Here is a 16,648-nt window from a genome sequence, read left to right on the forward strand (position 1 = left end):
TAGGGCTTCATTGTTTGTTTTTTAAAGATTTTGTTTCTTTATTCATGAGAGAGAATAAGAGAGAGAGAGAGGCAGAGACACAGGCAGAGGGAGAAGCAGGCTCCATGCAGGGAGCCGGATGTGGGACTCAATCCTGGGACTCCAGGATCATGTCTTGGGCTGAAGGCAGGCGCTAAACCGCTAAGCCACCCAGGGATCCTAGATTTTATTTATTTATTCATGAGAGACACAGAGACAGGCAGAGGCATATGCAGAGGGAGAAGGAGGCTTCCTGCAGGGTGAGCCTGATACAGAACTCGATCCCAGGATCCTGGGATCATGACCTGAGCCAAAGGCAGACGCTCAACCGCTGAGCCACCCAGGCATCCCAGCTTCATTGTTTTTATATGATTCTCTAGACAATGATTGGCAGGGAAAGCTTTAAGGCTGATGTCCTGCTCTGGCTTGTTGAATACTTCTTAGTCCATCTTTTCAGACTGTTTTTAAATTGATTGTCTGCACCACATAAGAAGCACTTTTCAGGGATTTTAATTGGTTTGCTATAACTATGGCAACTATATGTCCTAGATTTTCTAGGATGATCCTGATTTCAAGGACTGATTTAATTGTCTCTATAAGTACACAAATAATAGTCAGAGCATGTGCTCCAATTTTTAGCTCGGAAAACATGATCATTGTATCTACCTTCTTTCTCAGCACAGGTCATAGCATCTGAGTGCTGGCCTGTGCAGCTGAAATGCTACTCAGAAATGCTGGGGAAAGGCTATGAGGAAAGCAGAGTCATTAGCGTTTCTGGTTGGGGACCAAGAACAGGTCTCTCTCCTTCCCAAGACCCCATCAAGCCAGATCACGTTCTTTCTCTTTTTACCTTCCTTTGCACACGCTTCTTTCTACACCCCCAAGCAGTGTATCAGGGACAGTCAAGCGATGTGTGAAGGCAAGTGGTAGAGGAGGTATCACCAGGATTTTGCTGCTGTGGCTTTTCGTTTAAAGTTGGAATTGAAAAATCAGAGTGTGTAGTGCAAACCTTCTTCCTAACTCAAGACTACTGGAGTTTTGTTTGAGTGATTTGGGAGTCTAGGTGTATTTTTGCTCCCCTCCACCCCCGCCAACACCACCCAGGTGATAGGGGAATTATAGATGATTGGAATCTTGACAGCAAAAGCATTTGTTTCTTTGTTTGCTTTCTTTATTTGCAGCATTAATTCCAAATGTTTGACCTGGTGGGAAAGTAAGAGGCTGCTCAGGATGAAGGAGTTGGAAGGTGATATTGCTTGATGGCCAAGCGAATAGTTATGAAGAATTAAAGTACTGTTCAGTTTTCTGCTCTGCATCAGTATAAATGGTTGCTGGGCTCATGTGTGAAGACTGAAGAAAATATTTCTTTTTTTTAAAATTTTATTTATTTATTCATGAGAATACACACACAGAGAGAGAGGCAGAGACACAGGCAGAGGGAGAAGCAGGCTCCATGCAGGGAGCCCGACATGGGACTCGATCCAGGGTCTCCAGGATCACACCCTGGGCTGCAGGCGGCACTAAACTGCTGAGCCACCGGGGCTGCCCTGAAGAAAATATTTCATTGTAATATTGTTATAGATGTTTAGGTAGGCCTTGTGTGATAGTAAGGATTCTTTGGTAAGGCTGTCTGTTCCCCAGAACCTAAGAAACATGGAGTAGCTGGCCTTTAGGAAGACTAGGGGCCTTGAAAGATTCAGCCCCTGTAAAACTCACAATTTGAAGGCCTTTCTGAACCTAGGGAACTCTGGAAGCTTCTGGAGTTGTGGGTCTCCCCCCCTCATGCTATTTGTAGGACTAAGCTTTTTCTGGAAGGTCTCATTTATTCTAGTCCCTCTTTTGATTGGCTTGTTTTTCAGTACCTTGAAGCTTCTCCGTTTCTTTTTTTTACCCTTCCTTTTTCTTTAAAAAGCCTATTTTAGACTTTATTGAATGATAAATACATTTCTATCATCTTTGATAGCTATAAATTCTTTTTTTACAGTATAGTTCAAATTTTATTACATTTATATCTTCAGACAGAAATAAATAACAATTTTTTACAGTAGTTATCGCTAATGTGGAATTGTGCATTTAAAAAAAAATTTACTGTTAATATCTTCCTTTTTTTACCTTTTTTCTTTTTATAATTTTTAGTAAGTAAAAAAGAAAAATGAAAATATAGCCTTTAGGAGATTAGATACATTTAAACACTCCAGAACCCACACCCCAAAGTTGAAAACACATATTTTACCTACTCTAAAAGTTTGTGTTCTGCCGGTCATTCTTTACTTAAGTTAAAAATGATAAATAATTTAAATTACTAGTAAATGGCAAACAAAATTGCACAGGAGACAGTTTCTTATGTTTGGGTTTCATTGGGTCTAAGTTTAAGAGGTTGTATTTATTCCTTTTTATTTATTTAAAATTAAGATACAGTGCAATATTGGTTTCAGGAGTAGAATCCAGTGATTCATTACTTACATGCAACACCCAGTGCTCATCACAAGTGCCCTCTGAATACCCATCCTCCATCTAGCCCATCCCCCATCCCCTCTCTCCCTCCATCACCTCTTGGTTTGTTCTATGTCTTCAAGAGTCTCTTTTGGCTTGTTTCCCTCTCTCCTTTTTTTTTCTTTTCCCCCTTCCATATGTTCATCTGTTTTGTTTCTTAAATTCCATATGAGTGAGATCATTTATTTGTCTTTCTCTGACTTACTTCACTTAGTATAATACACTATAGCTCCATCCATGTTGTTGCAAATGGCAAGACTTCATTGTTTTTGATGGCTGAGTAATATTCCATTGTCTACGTGTACCACATCTTCTCTATCCATTTCCCAGTTGATGGACATTTGGGCTCTCTTTCTGTATTTTGGTTATCGTATAATGCTGCTGTAAACATTGGGATTCAAGAACCCCTTCAAATCTGTATTTTTATATCCTTTGGGTAAATACCTCATAATACAATTGCTGGGGTGTAGGGTAGCTGTGTTTTTAACCCTATGTTTTTGAGGAAACTCCATACTGTTCTCCATAGTGGCTGCACCTGTTTGCATTCCCACCAACAGTGCAAGAGGGTTCCCCTTTCTCTGCATCCTTGCCAAGACCTGCTGTTTCTTGTGTTGTTAATTAGGTAGCTATACATTCTTTACTGATATGCAGCTTACATATTTTAAAGTTCATCCATTTGGAGTACACAGTTCAATGAGAGTATATGTAAAGAGTTCTGCAAACATCACCATCACCTAATTTTAGAACATTTTTATCACCTGCCCCTAAAGAAACCTTGTTCCAACCAGAAGTCACTTTCCTTACCCCCTCGTTGTCCCTGGCAAGCCTAATCCGCTTTTTTTTTTTTTCCCATATAAATTTGCTTGTTCTGGATATTTCATTGAAATGGAGTAATACAAGAAGTGGTCTTCTATGTCTGAGTTCTTTCACTTGGCGTAATGTTCTTGAGGTTCATCCATATTATAACATGTATCAGTATTTCATTCCTTTTTATTGTTGAATAATATTCCATTGCCTGGATATGCTACCTTTTGTTTATCCATTTGTAAGTTCATGAGTATTTGAGTTGTTTTTGCTGCTTATATTATAAATGAAATTGTCTTCTTAATTTCATTCTGGGTGTGTTAATTGCTATTATATAGAAATACAATTGATTTTAGTAAGTTGATCTTGTATCCTGCAACCTTGCTGGATTTTTAAAATTAGCTCTAATCATTTTTTAGTGGATTTCTTGGGATTTTTGTATTTATAAGGTCGTGCCATCCAAGAATATAGTTTTCCTTTTTGTCCAATCCAGATACCTTATATTCTTACAGTTTCTGCTCCGACCTCTCTTTAGTTTACCATGATGACATCTCTGACTCAGTATCAAAACTTCTCTCTTTGCTATCTTTTTGTATGCTCTGAATTTTCAAGTTTAAATTTGAGAGAGCAATAGAGAGATAGAGAAAAGGTGTATAGAATCTGAGTGGCTCAAGTGTTAGCTATTATTTTTGGTTAGGTAAAACTTTGCATTCTAGTTCATAGGTCTCTGGCTAATTGATAATGCTTTTGGATTAGATGATCACCAATAAGCTGTGGCCAGAGAAAAAGGGAGACCACAAGTCCTAGGTAGCTCAAGACATTTTCTTTAGAAGGGACTGTAGGCATGCTTGGCCTTGAAATTGATACAGGTAGGTCACTATTGTTATAGTAGGCATTTTTCCAAGAAAAAGATGTATTTTTTTTTTTCAATTCAAGGTTTTTGTTTTGTTTTGTTTTTGGTTTTCTTTCTTTCTCCTCTTTCTTTCTTTCTTTCTTTCTCTTTCTTTCTTTCTTTCTTTCTTTCTTTCTTCTTTTCGGTAATGTTGTTTGGAATGGATTATTAATTCTAAAGGTTTTTTTTTTAGGATTTTATTTATTTATTCATGAGAGACACACAGAGAGAGGCAGAGACACAGGCAGAAGGAGAAGCAGGCTCCATGCAGGGAGCCGCATGTGGAACTCGATCCCGGGACTCCTGAGTTCACGCCCTGAGCCAAAGGCAGACAGATGCTCAACTGCTGAGCTATCCAGGCATTCCATCATAACTGTATTCAATATAATTAGTGATTCCTTCATATCTCTACTTTCTCCTTAAACTCTTGTAATTAGTTATTTTGGTAATAATTAATTGAGCATCTGTTTTATGTAGAACCTCCAGTTTGCTCTATGTATTGGGGTAATAAGCGAGGAGGGTACATATAGGGAGGGAATGTGCCCAAGAAAGACATAATCTTTGGGATTTTTAGTTCCCTGTAAAAGAAAGGTTTAAATATATTATACAATTTGAGAATAAGAACAAAATAACATAATACAATTTGGAAACATATATATTAAAAATAACAAAATTATGAATGGAATAAATTCATTACTCTACTGCTGACCAGGGACACAGAGATGAAAGACACAGTGTTGGCTCTAAAGATTCCTCCAGTAATGAATAGCCGGTTTAAGGGGTGACTGGGTGGCTCCGTTCGAGGAACATGCGGCCCTTGATTTAGGGGTCATGAGTTCCAACCCCATGCTTGCTGTCGAGATTATTTAAATAAAACTTAAAAAAAAATCATTACAAGTTTTCTGAATGCCTTTGTAATAGGAGGATGCCATGCTGTGTCGTGGTTGGTTGCTTTTAATGTTGACAGGGATTCAAGAATGGCACCATCATTAGCCTCATTTCTAAATCTGCCTCTGTAAGACTATAGTCATTTGACTGGAGTTACAGGTCACAGGGTACGTAGCAGATATCGATTTGATTTTTTTTTTAATAGGCTCCATGCCTAGCATGTAGCCCAAGGTCGGACTCAAACTCAGTATCTCGAGCTCAAGAGCCAGATCCTTCACGGACCAAGCCACTGGGGTACCCCGGTAAGAATTCTAAATGTGTGTATGTCACTTAAAAGTTATTTACTGGTCTTGCAGAGGCGAAGTTCTGAACTAGAAACCTTCCAGAATAAATGATCTCAGCTTCGTCTGCTGTGGTTCTGATTCCTCCCCCAACGCCCGCCGCTCGTGGTAGCGGCTGCGCTTTCCTCCGCCTCGTCGCATCCCGGCCTAAGCAGTTGCGGCAACGGACGGGGAAGGAGGCGCGGGGGCGCTTTGCGGTCTGTGTCCGCGCCTGCGGACCTGAACGCCACAGTAGTTAGAACTTCATCTCACGAAAGTCAACAGAACGGTGCGTGGTACACGGTCCTCCTGAGTACGGCCACAGGGCGAGTTTCTGGATTTTTATTGTTTTTGTGGCTCAGGCTAAAATGAATGTTACATTTTGCCTCATGTTTCTAGTGTTAGGAATCTAGGAATGGCTCCGTTAGGACAGAGCATCTCCCTGGGCAGACCGCGAGTTCCCTGAGGACAGACTTTGTACGCCCCACGTCCCCGACCCACGTCTCTGGAGCCACACGTCCAAAACGTAGGTTTCGTTAGAGGGACGGACTTCCTTCCAAGTCGCCCGCCTACAAAGCGCGCGCACAATCCAGACTACATCTCCCAGGATGCCGCGCGCCCCTCGCGCTCTGGGTCCGAGGCAAGAAGGTCCCAGCCGCTACCGCGCCGGACGGGAGACTACAATTCCCAGTACACCCGGGGGCTGCGGAAGCCGGGTCAGACAGCACCTGTTGCCATAGCCTCCGGGGCCGGTCCAACCAATCCGGGCGCCCCCGCCGAATAGAGGCGGGCCGTTCGTGTCTCCGACCAATCGGAGGCACGCTTGTTGCGGCGCGTGACCGGAGGAGGCGGGAGCCGAGGACCGGCGCCTTCTCCTTGCTTGTTGGGGTCGTGGCCTTGCTCCCGCCGCGCGAGGAAGGCGTCGGCCGGTGCGTCCCCGCGCGTGTGTGCGCGTGGGGCCTGAACTCCTCGTGCGCCCGGGCCAGGTCTGTGCGGGGGCAGAAGCAGGAGCCATGGGCGGGGCCGCCAGCACCCGCCGGGTCACCTTCGAGGCGGACGAGAACGAGAACATCACCGTGGTGAAGGGCATCCGGGTGAGTGACCGCGGGCGGGCGGAGGGCCGGCGCCCGGCGCCCGGCCCGGACCCCACACTCGGGCCTGCCCGGGACGGCTCAGCCGGGGTCCCCCCGCCCGGGCCCCCAGTGCTGTCCGGCCCGAAGCCGAGCTGCCTGCCTGCAAGGAAGCCTGAAGTTTCAAGACTCGGGACGTCCATCCAGAGGGACCCCCTGGCCCCGTGCCAGGCGCTGAGCTGGGCGCTGGGGCGGGTGGGGGCAGCGCCACGCGGAAGCCGACTGCCCCGCGCGCGGCTCCAGTCCGGGCTTGGCCGAGGTGCCCACGAGCCGGGGGGCTTTATCCGAAGCCCCGGCCTTGCCTTCTGTGAAGTGGGGCTTGTCTGAACTCCTCCTGGGTTCAGGATCGCGACCTCATTTTGCGCCGGCCCCCGTTACCCTTCTCGGTGCGTTGGCGCTTCGCGGAAAGCCCGCTCTCCTCTCCTTAGCGCCCCCGTCTCGTGCCCCCGGTTGCCGCACACGCACATGCACACGCACACGCACACGCACACGCCGCAGACTTGGGGCCTGCCCGGGTGCCTTCCAGCTCTGGGCTTTCGCTTGACGCCTCCTCTTTGCCTCCTCTGTGGACGAGGCCCGGTTGCTCCAGGACAGGCGCCTGCCAGGCAGCCGGACTAGCCTGAGCTAGGGTTGCAGTGTTGGGAGACCGCCGCGCCGGTGGGGTCCGGTGAGTCCCCAGCCGCACGTCGCCGGGAAAGCCTTAACGCCCCCCGCGGGTGCTCGGCGAGCAAGCGGAACACTTGGTTTCCCCCCGGGGTGTCGGTACACCGGCCCTACCTGCACTGAACGCTCTTCGCTGCACCTGAACCGGGAGCCTCTCAGTGTTGAGAGTATTGCTCGAACCTGGTCAATGAAGCAGTTTCACTTCTGGAAGTTCCATTATCATTTGTTAAGTTTTCCTTCCTTGTTATCACACAACCCGCATAAGGGAATGAAATGTGTGAATTGTGTTTAGTTCTGTTACCAGGAAATAAAACTTCTTAAATACTTAAAATGTTTAAGAACTTTTACTCTGAAACTGTTACCGTGAGAAGAATTTATTAAAGCTTTCTCTATAGAAGCTCAAACTGTTGACCTCAGTTTTTGGTCTGTGACCACCATTCCTTGATATCAGTTAATGACAGTACCACGTTTTGTAACAGAATGTCTGAGGCTGCATGGCATTGTTGTGGTTTAGTTGGTACTCCTTGGAGTAAAATAAAAACTACTATAAACTGCGTTTTATGCAGAGATTTGTTTAACCTTGCCTTAGGCTCTGACTTTTCCATACCTAAGGGTGAAAATGAAAAGTAAGGGAGAGCAAAGCAAATTCTGGGTGAGAAGTCACTGGCTAGAACAATAGTTAAATCCATGTTCTCACGCCCTGCTATAGACAGACACAGTGATGAGAGCAAACAAAATGAAAAGAAAATTTGGACACAGCACAGACCTTCATATCAAATATTAGGTAAGGTTAGCTACTATAAGGATGATAATAGGGTAGATATTAGCCTAGAATGAGGAGATTGTTTAAAAAACTTTTTCTCCACTTTTTTTAAGTAAAAGAAACTATGTCTTTTGAACACACGACTTGACAGAAGTATTCTTTGTTTTTGTCCTTTCTCACAGAGGGCATTGTATTTATGATTCAAGCACACACCATGCCCCCTTTGACCTCTGTGCTTTGCTTCACTTCAGGATACACCCTTCACCTGGAATGCCCTTGCAGTGGTCTCCCACTTGCTTCAAATCCTTCTTTTTCAAGGTTGATTTGCATCCCTGTGCTTCAGTTTGCTCATCTGCAAAATGATGGGGCTTGAGTACATCTCTGAGACCTCTGATCTTTTCTGGTTCTGAAATTCTGTGAGTCTAGTGGCACTATAAGTTTCTTGTAGCCATACTCAAGCCCATTGCAATTTCCTCTAAAAATGGCACGCTCTTGAATTGTTGAGTACTTGGGGGTCATCCTGAGTTCTTTGGGGTCTTGTTCAAAAAAGCATCAGCTTGGAGTTAAACAGACCTTGGTGTGAGTCTCAGATTAGATGTTTATCATTCTGCGGCTTTGGACAAGTCACTTCTTCATATTTGGTAAGAAGATGGGATAAGGTATTTAAAGCACGTGGCACGTTGTAGCTTTTTAATAAAAAGCAGCTGTTAGGTAAGGTTCCTTCACATCTAATATTTGAAGGTTCTCTGGAAGTGCTGTGTAGTTAGAATAGTGGCCAGAGCACTTGCTTTGGAAGCTGGCCAACCTGGCTTTAGTTCTAGCTCTGCCTCTCACTAGGCTCAGTGGCCCTGGACAAGTCACTTTGATTAGGTTTCCTTGTTCAGTATGTTTAGATACTGCAGCCTGCTTGTGGTATACAAGCATTTAGTGTTTTGACAATGCTTAGTACTTACATGAGTAGTAGGTATTATTAGAGTTGTTCAAGGGAATGGGTATGTAAATTTACATTGATCTTAAAATGATTAAATAAGAGCATATTGTGCTCCCACAGGCATACCTAAAGATGTGGACTGAGAAAAAGGAGTCCTTAGTTCTGCAGCTGATTGCCTGTGTGATTTCCCTTTAGGCATTTTGTATAAATTTTTCAGCCGATCTTTGTATTTTTCCTAAAATACACCCTCTTGCCTTGCCTTGCCTTCCTCTCAAAACAGTCCTCTTGTTTCCCTCTGAGGCATGGGGAAGGATAAGCAACAATCTTGGTATCATAAGCGAGCCACTGTTTTTAGCTCAGTTGACTAAAGCGAGGTGCCGATGAGGCCCAAGCTTCAGCGTTGAACTGCAGATAGGTTCGTTCAACTTAGCTGAAGAAAACATTCCAGATTTGTCCAATTGTCTAATATTTATGTCATCACTCATAAGAAATGAGAGCGTAGCAGCAATTCACAGACTAAGTCACTGCTGGAAAACCAATTCTGCGTTCCACTGATAAGGATAGTAATTTCATCTTCATTTATCTTAATATAGGAAGAGTAACATTTAGTAAGCAACATAAGGCTTTCAGTAACTAGGCTGTGTTTATTAATAGATAATGTTTTCCCAGATTTTTTTTTTTTTTTTTTTTTTTTGCTGAAAATGTCCTCAATGGTTAGCAATTAAAGGGCCTACTTAACAATTTTAAGTTTAAAGTTTATTCTCACCTACCAGGTGTTATTTTCATGGTGTTTATTTCCTTTATCCTTCACAGTTGATAGCTTTCCCTCCACTTGCATAAAATCACTCATATTCTCATACCTAATTCCAGCTTCAAACCTAAAACAACTCATGGGTTGGATGAAAGGCCACCCTCTTGCCTTGCCTTCTTCTCCAAGTTTAAAATCATTTCTAGGGATAGAAAGACCAGGCATTTTCATTACTCATATTACATGTTCTTAATAGGATTTTTCTGAGCACCTGCTGTGCCTGTTTGGAAGGTATGCTTACCATTCAGTCTTTTCACTGGTTTATCTAAAACATCATAGCTGTGAGTGAACTCTTCCAGAGCAAATGTCAACTTCAATGAGTATCATTTTCAAAGTAATATTTATCAGGCTTTCCAGGCATCAAGGAAGCTCTGCAACTGGCCTTGAAGTTGCAAGCTGAAATTCATAGGAGCCATACATGCATGCAGTTGTATGGATCCTCACATGGGATGCGACTGATGCTTTGGGGAAGTATTGACAGTTGGGAGCCCCAAAATGAAAAGATTATTTAATGTGAGATATTGTTGAGGATTCTGGAGAGTGTATATTAACAGAGGCAATAAATCGGTCAGTCACTGGGAGTGTTGAGGGATGCTGTTGAGGTAATTTAGCTAACTGGTGGATGATTGGTTCCTTTCCAGTTTAGATTCTGTGACTCTTGGGCAGAGTACCCTGTTTAGCTTTATAGAACTTTTTTTTTTTTTTTTTTTTTTAAAGCTTTCCAAGAGGGGTGCCTGGGTGTCTCAGTGAACCGTCTGTCTTTGGCTCAGGTCATGATCCTGAAGTCCTGGGATTGAGCCCTGTGTTGGGCTCCCTGCTCATCTGGGAGTCTGCTTGTCCCACTCCCTCTGCCTGCTTGTGCTCTCTCTCTCTGTCTCTCTCAAGTGAATGAATGCAATCTTTAAAAATCAATCAATCAATCAATCAATCAATCTTTCTAAGATTTTAGACAGAAGTTCATTTCCATTAATGACAATTGCAAAGAAATACAAGTGGCAAATTACAAATGTAAGCTAAAAGTTACCATATAAACTTTATGTCTCTCTCTTCCCTCACCATGCCCTTAAGTAAGTATTTGGGAGTAATATCTTCTATATAATAATGGCAGTTTTGGGAACCTGTCTCTTAAAATGGTAGTTAAAAAAAGAAACCAGTACTCTTAAAAAAGATGACCTATGCTACATGAAGACCCAGTGAGAAAAATGAGTCTGAGTCCTTTAGTCAGTTTAAGACACATGGGGAAGAGATGAAGAAAAATAATGGAGGTGAGGGTGTGATTTATTTGTCTTAGGTGGTTCTAAACTTTCCTCTTAGAGAAGGGCAACTTAGAAGGAGTTCCCCTCCTCCTTTTACTCGGTTCCTTGGAAGTGGAAATACTTATCTTTGTCCCTCTCATGCAGCCTCCTGTTTCTGAGAATACTGGATTCTAGATTGGTGGGTGGTATATTTGTGCTCGTTTTAGATAAGACCAGCCAAGGGGGTTAGGAAGTTTTGAGTGGGAAGACTATAGAACGTAACACATCCTTTCCTCCTCTCTGGAACACATGTTGGTGTGGTAAGTGGTACAAACCAGAACTTAGTAAGCCCCATTTACTTAAATTTCTCTTTAGCAGCAGTAAAGAAGAGGACAGATAGAGTCCGTGGACTCAGTTCTGTGATGTTGGAAAGCCCTGGCCCTCTCCTCTTAGTTATCCCTTAGAGGAGAACAGTGGTTCTTTTAGTTCATGGATTATTGTAAATCTGTAAGCTACGGACTCGGCCCAGAACAATATTAATATGCAGTTTTGCATAAAGCTGAGGAATTAATCCATAGTCCATGGACCTCAGGGCATAATTGTAGTGTGTGTGTGACAGAATGAGAGAGCGTGAGAGTGAGATTTCACCATTCTTTGCTGCAAATACTTTTTGCACATGGTATTTGTCTTGATGGGGAGTGCAGAGAGGTCTGGAAACAGGTATTGTAGCTACAGATCTTTAAATAGGACAAAAGCTTTTTTTTTATTATTTTATTTTATTTTATTTTATTTTTTTGTCAAAAGCTTTTTTAACAGAAGTACCCTGTTTAAGGAAAGATATTTCCTGAAGAAGCTGCTTCTCTTACAGAGGGCTGCTTATCCAGCCCTTGCAGAAGCTTATGTCCTACCTCTGACCCCTTTTTGGGTCAGTTCACATCACAGAGAAGAGTCGCTCTGAAGGTCCAGATTGTGTGTATAACCCTGACCAGCATCTCTAAATCTTGTGAGCTGCTTCATGAGTACCCCAGTTCACAGAGGAGATCAGGTGAGTTGCCAGTCTGAACTTCTCTCTGCAACTGGAAGGTCAGCTCAGCTGGTATTAACTGGAGATACAGAGGATAATACGGCACGGCAATTTGCCTTTTAACAGCATAGCTGAGAATGTACTGGGGATAAGGCGACTCATGCGTGGAGCAAGCAGAGTTGCTACCGTAGGCTGCCATGGATGTACCTTTGGAAGGGCCAGAGGATCCACTTATAAAAGATTATAAGGACAAAAGAGGGAGGTTGACGCTCAGTGCAACCCTACAATATGTTTATCAACTCAAAAGATGAATTGTGCTTCTTCGCATGGCATGCTTGTAAATTTACTGAAATACGGTCAAAGCCTGCATTAGTAAATGTTTTGAGTTGATATTAGAACTTGACATTAAGTAGCAAGTTTTGAGACGTCAGGTAAGTCGCGAAAATAAAAAGAGACAGTGATGAGGCTAAAGAGATACTACACTTTACCCAAAGAGCATGCTTAGATAGGAATAAGCGAGCACTTTATATAATCATACTGGGACTTAGGTAGCTGCTTCTGGCAATAGATGTAGCCCAGCCTTCATGCACTGTGTAGCGAAGGAGCTCAGCACAAGCTCTGGTGAGTTGGTGAATGATCTAAGATGAAATGATTAGTCCAAATCCCCATGGCTGGAGCTGTATTCGTAGTGACTTTACCAACTCTGTGTGTAGCATGTCACAGTTTATGATGCACCTGGAATCCTTCTTATAACTGCAGGTGTAGGTGTTCTTCAGTTTCAGACGAGGAAAATGAGGCTGATGGAGATGACTTCCTTGGGATTGTATGGCTAGGAGGTGGCTGGTGCTTTTTCCTCTCTTTGGGTCTGCCTTTAGTTTTACTCTCAAGGAATGATACTTTGGAGGCTGCGTTAGTTTCTGGAAGGACTTTTGTAGTATTCATTTTGAAAGAAGCAATAGGTCCTGGCAATGTATGAATTTTGAGAAGTAGATGAAGTGGTATCCAGAAGAAAGGGTGGCCTGTCATCAATACAGGTGAAGGTTTACGGCCAACACTTGATTTTTAGCAAACACATTCACTTTCTGATTGGGTAGAATATATATTTAGTGTAGCTGTAATTCTTTGACTTTGGCCTGAACTATAGAAAAATAAATCAAAATACAAAATTTTATATAGATGTATGTTATATCAAATTAATGTACATTAGCTTTAAACAAATCATATTAGAAATGTAACGTACAATATGTTATATATAATAGTATATAATATGGTAGTATATGATATGTAATATATATAGTGTTTATAGCATACTATGTTAAAATAGCTTATAAATATATAATATGTAGTTGAATGAGCTCTATATTCATTATGTATCGATTAAAATAGCTTTAAGATTCTAAAATTTAGTAAAGCTTATTTAATCTCCTTGACAGGAAGTGAATTTATTTTATCACATAGGATTGAAGGGGTGTATTATTTAACAGAGGAAGCATTGGACTAGAGATTGGTGGTTACTGCTTATCCTGATGCTACCAGAAATTGGATGTTACTCAGAACTATTTTTTTTCTCACCTGTAAATTGTGAGAGGATTGTAGTCAATCTTAAGAGTTTTTTCCTAAGATATATCTCAGCTTTGCAGGTGCATTTCAGTAGCAATGTCAGTGGCTGTCAGTTGTTAGAATAGAAGCAACTGGCCCTAACATCTTCAAATAGAAAGTCCCTTGACATTGTCCTTTCTAACTTCCATTTCTCTTCCAAGAGGAGTCTTAGAATTTTCTTCCAGAGACCCCAGCTTTTGAGCTGTAGTCTTTCCATTAACTGTCTCCCCTGCATTCTGGTCTGGCTCCTGGGATATAAGTAACCGCTCAGGTACAGACTGTTTTGTATCACAAAGACCTTAAGTAGTGCTTGGCCTACTAAACATTTGGTAAATGATTCAGTAATATACAGGAGCTCACAGTTTTGTGGAAAGGCAAATACTTGTTCTGTCGTTGGACTGCCATGTTGGAGATTTGTGCACGGTATAGTGAGGCACCAATAAGGGTGGCCTCAGGCAGGCAGAGTTGGAATGGAGTGGGGAACCGATTAGGTCAGAGAAGGCTTTAGGATGTTTGAATCGGATTTTGAAAGGTGATTCCCTCCCATGAGGCCAGGGGAGAAGGCAATGTAGCCATGTATAAAGGCAAAGAGACGGCCTCCAATAAGTAGCTGGTGTGGGTGGAGAACAAAGTAAGAAGTATTAAAGCAGAGGCTATGGAAATTGAGGTTGGAGAATTAGGCATCACCAAATGATGTGGAAGTCTTGAATGCCGTGGAGAAGAATTTGGACTTCTCTGTCAATAGAAGGTATGAAGGATTTTGAAGCTGGGCATTGCCATAGTCAGATTTGCATTTTAGGGAGATTATTGATGGTACCATGAATTAGGGCAGGGGAGATAGGATGGCAGAAGAAATGTATTCATTAAATATTTCGGGGTTGAGAAATTGATAGCCAAGAGAATGAGGGAGAACGAAGAGTCAAGGCTAAGCCTTATGTTCTGATTTAGAAAGCTGGGTGGAGGTGGTATCATTAATGAGATAAGGAAAGCAAGAGGAAGAGGAGATTTTGGCAAATGTGAATTCAGTTTAGGACATTTTGGGCGTGAGGTGCTTGTGGTCTGTCCAATAGGATGTGTCCTTTAGACAATGCAGTCTAGCTTTTGGGATTCAGGTCTTGGGCTGGTGATAAAGGATTTAGAATTCACTAATTTATCAACTGCAGTTAAAAGTCGAGGGAGTGGATGAGATAACCAATGAGAGTAGTTAGAGCGAGAAGAGAATAAAGGCAAAGGAGCGAATGTGGGTCCTTCTGGCATTTAAGGGTAGGCAGGCAAGGGGAATCCTGCAACAGATGTAAGATGTGGCCAGAGTCCTAGGGCAGTCTGGATAGTGGGAGGTCAGAAAAGCCAAAAGGGGTTTCCAGAAGAGGACAGTGACCAAAGGTGTTAGATGCTAAAAGGGAAGTTAGGTGTTTTATAAATGTAAATATAAACGGTATTTATTTACATAAATATAAAAGGTTACTTGTTTGGTCATTTTTGACTTTTACAAAAACACCACTGTATGGGGTTATAAGCTAGACGGTGGTGAGTCAAGGAAGTGGAAGTTGGATACAGGAAAGGGTTCACCCAGGTACATGGTTCAGAAGCCTGGATGTCCTGAGGACTCCTGCTTTGCTTCCACATCTAGTCAGATGCTGAGTCTGGCAGTGAAGCAGGGTACCTGAATGGGTCCTTGGGACTCAGATTTCTGGGTTTGAATCCTGGCTCCATTACCAATAAAATGTAAAATCAAGAGCAAGGTATTTAATCTGGCCGTGCTTTAGCTTCTCACCTATACAGCGGAGACCGTAAAAGTATCTATTTCCCATGATAGTTAAAGATTAAATGAGTCCAGTGTTTTGTTTAGTGTAATGCCTGGCACATAATAAGCACTTAGTGAATGTTAGCTAGTTTAAATCCTAAATATCTTTTGAATGTGTTCCCTTTGGATTATCATAATAGTTTTTTTCCCTTAAAACAGCTTTATTATATAATTTACATATTTTAAAACTCACCTGTTTCTGTGTACAATGCGTTCCAATAAATTTACTGAATTGTGCAACCATCAGCACAATCCAGTTTTCAAACATTTTCGTCAAACCAATAAGATCTGTCCTGTCCTTTTATAGTTAATCCCCATTCCTACTCTAGCCTTAGGTATCTACGTCTCTACTTTGTATCTATGCAGAGTTGCCTTTTTCTGGGCATTTCATATAAAGGGAATTATACAGTATGTGGCTTTTTGTGCCTGGCTTTCTTCCCTTAATTATTGTTTAGGTCTATACATATCATAGCATGTATCAGAACTTCTTTTTATTGCGGACTTGTATTCCATTGTATAGATACCTAATGTTTTATTTATCCATTCGCCTGTAAATGGACATTTGCTTGGTTCACTCCTGCTATATTATGAGTAATGCTGCCATGAACATTCCTGCACAAATCTTTGTGTGGACATATGCTTAATAGCTTCTTAATTGGTCCTTTAGCTTCCTTCAGGGGTCCTCCTGCTTCTGTTCTTGTCCCACTCCAATCTGTTCTCTACGCTGTAGCTGGAGTGATCTTTCTAAAATGTAAGTCTGATCTTGTCACTGCCCTGCTTAAAATCCTTCAGGATCAGTTCAAACTGTTTCACTTAAGGGGTTTACTAAGAGTCTTCAAGAATCTAAAATCTCATTTCTCTCTCCACCTTCTCTCATCGGTTCCCTCTCCCCTGCCCCAGCTTCTTGCTTCAGTCGTTCTTGCATTCATTCATATTGTTTCAATAATTTGTTTAGCCATTCATCCAATTAACCAGGCTTATTGAGGCTCGGGGGATATAGTAGGAGAGCCAAATGTTAGCTTTCATGGAGCTGCCTTTTGAGTGTAAAAGGCAGACAAACAAGAATGCCTCACATAGTGGTAAGTGCAATAAAGAAAATAGACAAGAATGGTATGATAGTAATTCCAGGGCTGAGGACTCTCAGAGTCTCCACCTTATTGCCAGCTGCCTACTTGTTATCTGTGCTTAGTGTCTAATGGCAGCAAGCTGTTCCTTCTCCTCTATACCTGCCATGTGTTCCCTCTTCTTGGAGTACTCCTAGGCTAAGTCTTCTCTT

The 16,648-nt window shown here is 42.4% G+C and overlaps 1 protein-coding gene across 3 annotated transcripts in view; it reads left to right on the forward strand.

Moving 5' to 3' along the window:
• The first annotated feature begins 6,249 nt into the window (after positions 1-6,249).
• CHCHD3 (coiled-coil-helix-coiled-coil-helix domain containing 3) overlaps positions 6,250-16,648 on the forward strand; it is a 278,196-nt gene continuing 267,797 nt past the window's right edge. Inside the window, exon 1 of one of the 3 annotated variants that reach the window (XR_005369286.1) lies at positions 6,250-6,509. Coding sequence is in view for 2 of the 3 variants with exons in the window: in XM_038556475.1 (XP_038412403.1) it covers positions 6,429-6,509 (81 nt within the window). In the remaining variant the exon portion in view is untranslated. The remainder of the gene's footprint in view (positions 6,510-16,648) is intronic. The other 2 variants (XM_038556475.1, XM_038556476.1) reach the window with 2 other exon arrangements.

Source organism: Canis lupus, chromosome 14, assembly GCF_011100685.1.
Source record: "Canis lupus familiaris isolate Mischka breed German Shepherd chromosome 14, alternate assembly UU_Cfam_GSD_1.0, whole genome shotgun sequence".
Taxonomy (NCBI): Eukaryota; Metazoa; Chordata; class Mammalia; order Carnivora; family Canidae; genus Canis; species Canis lupus.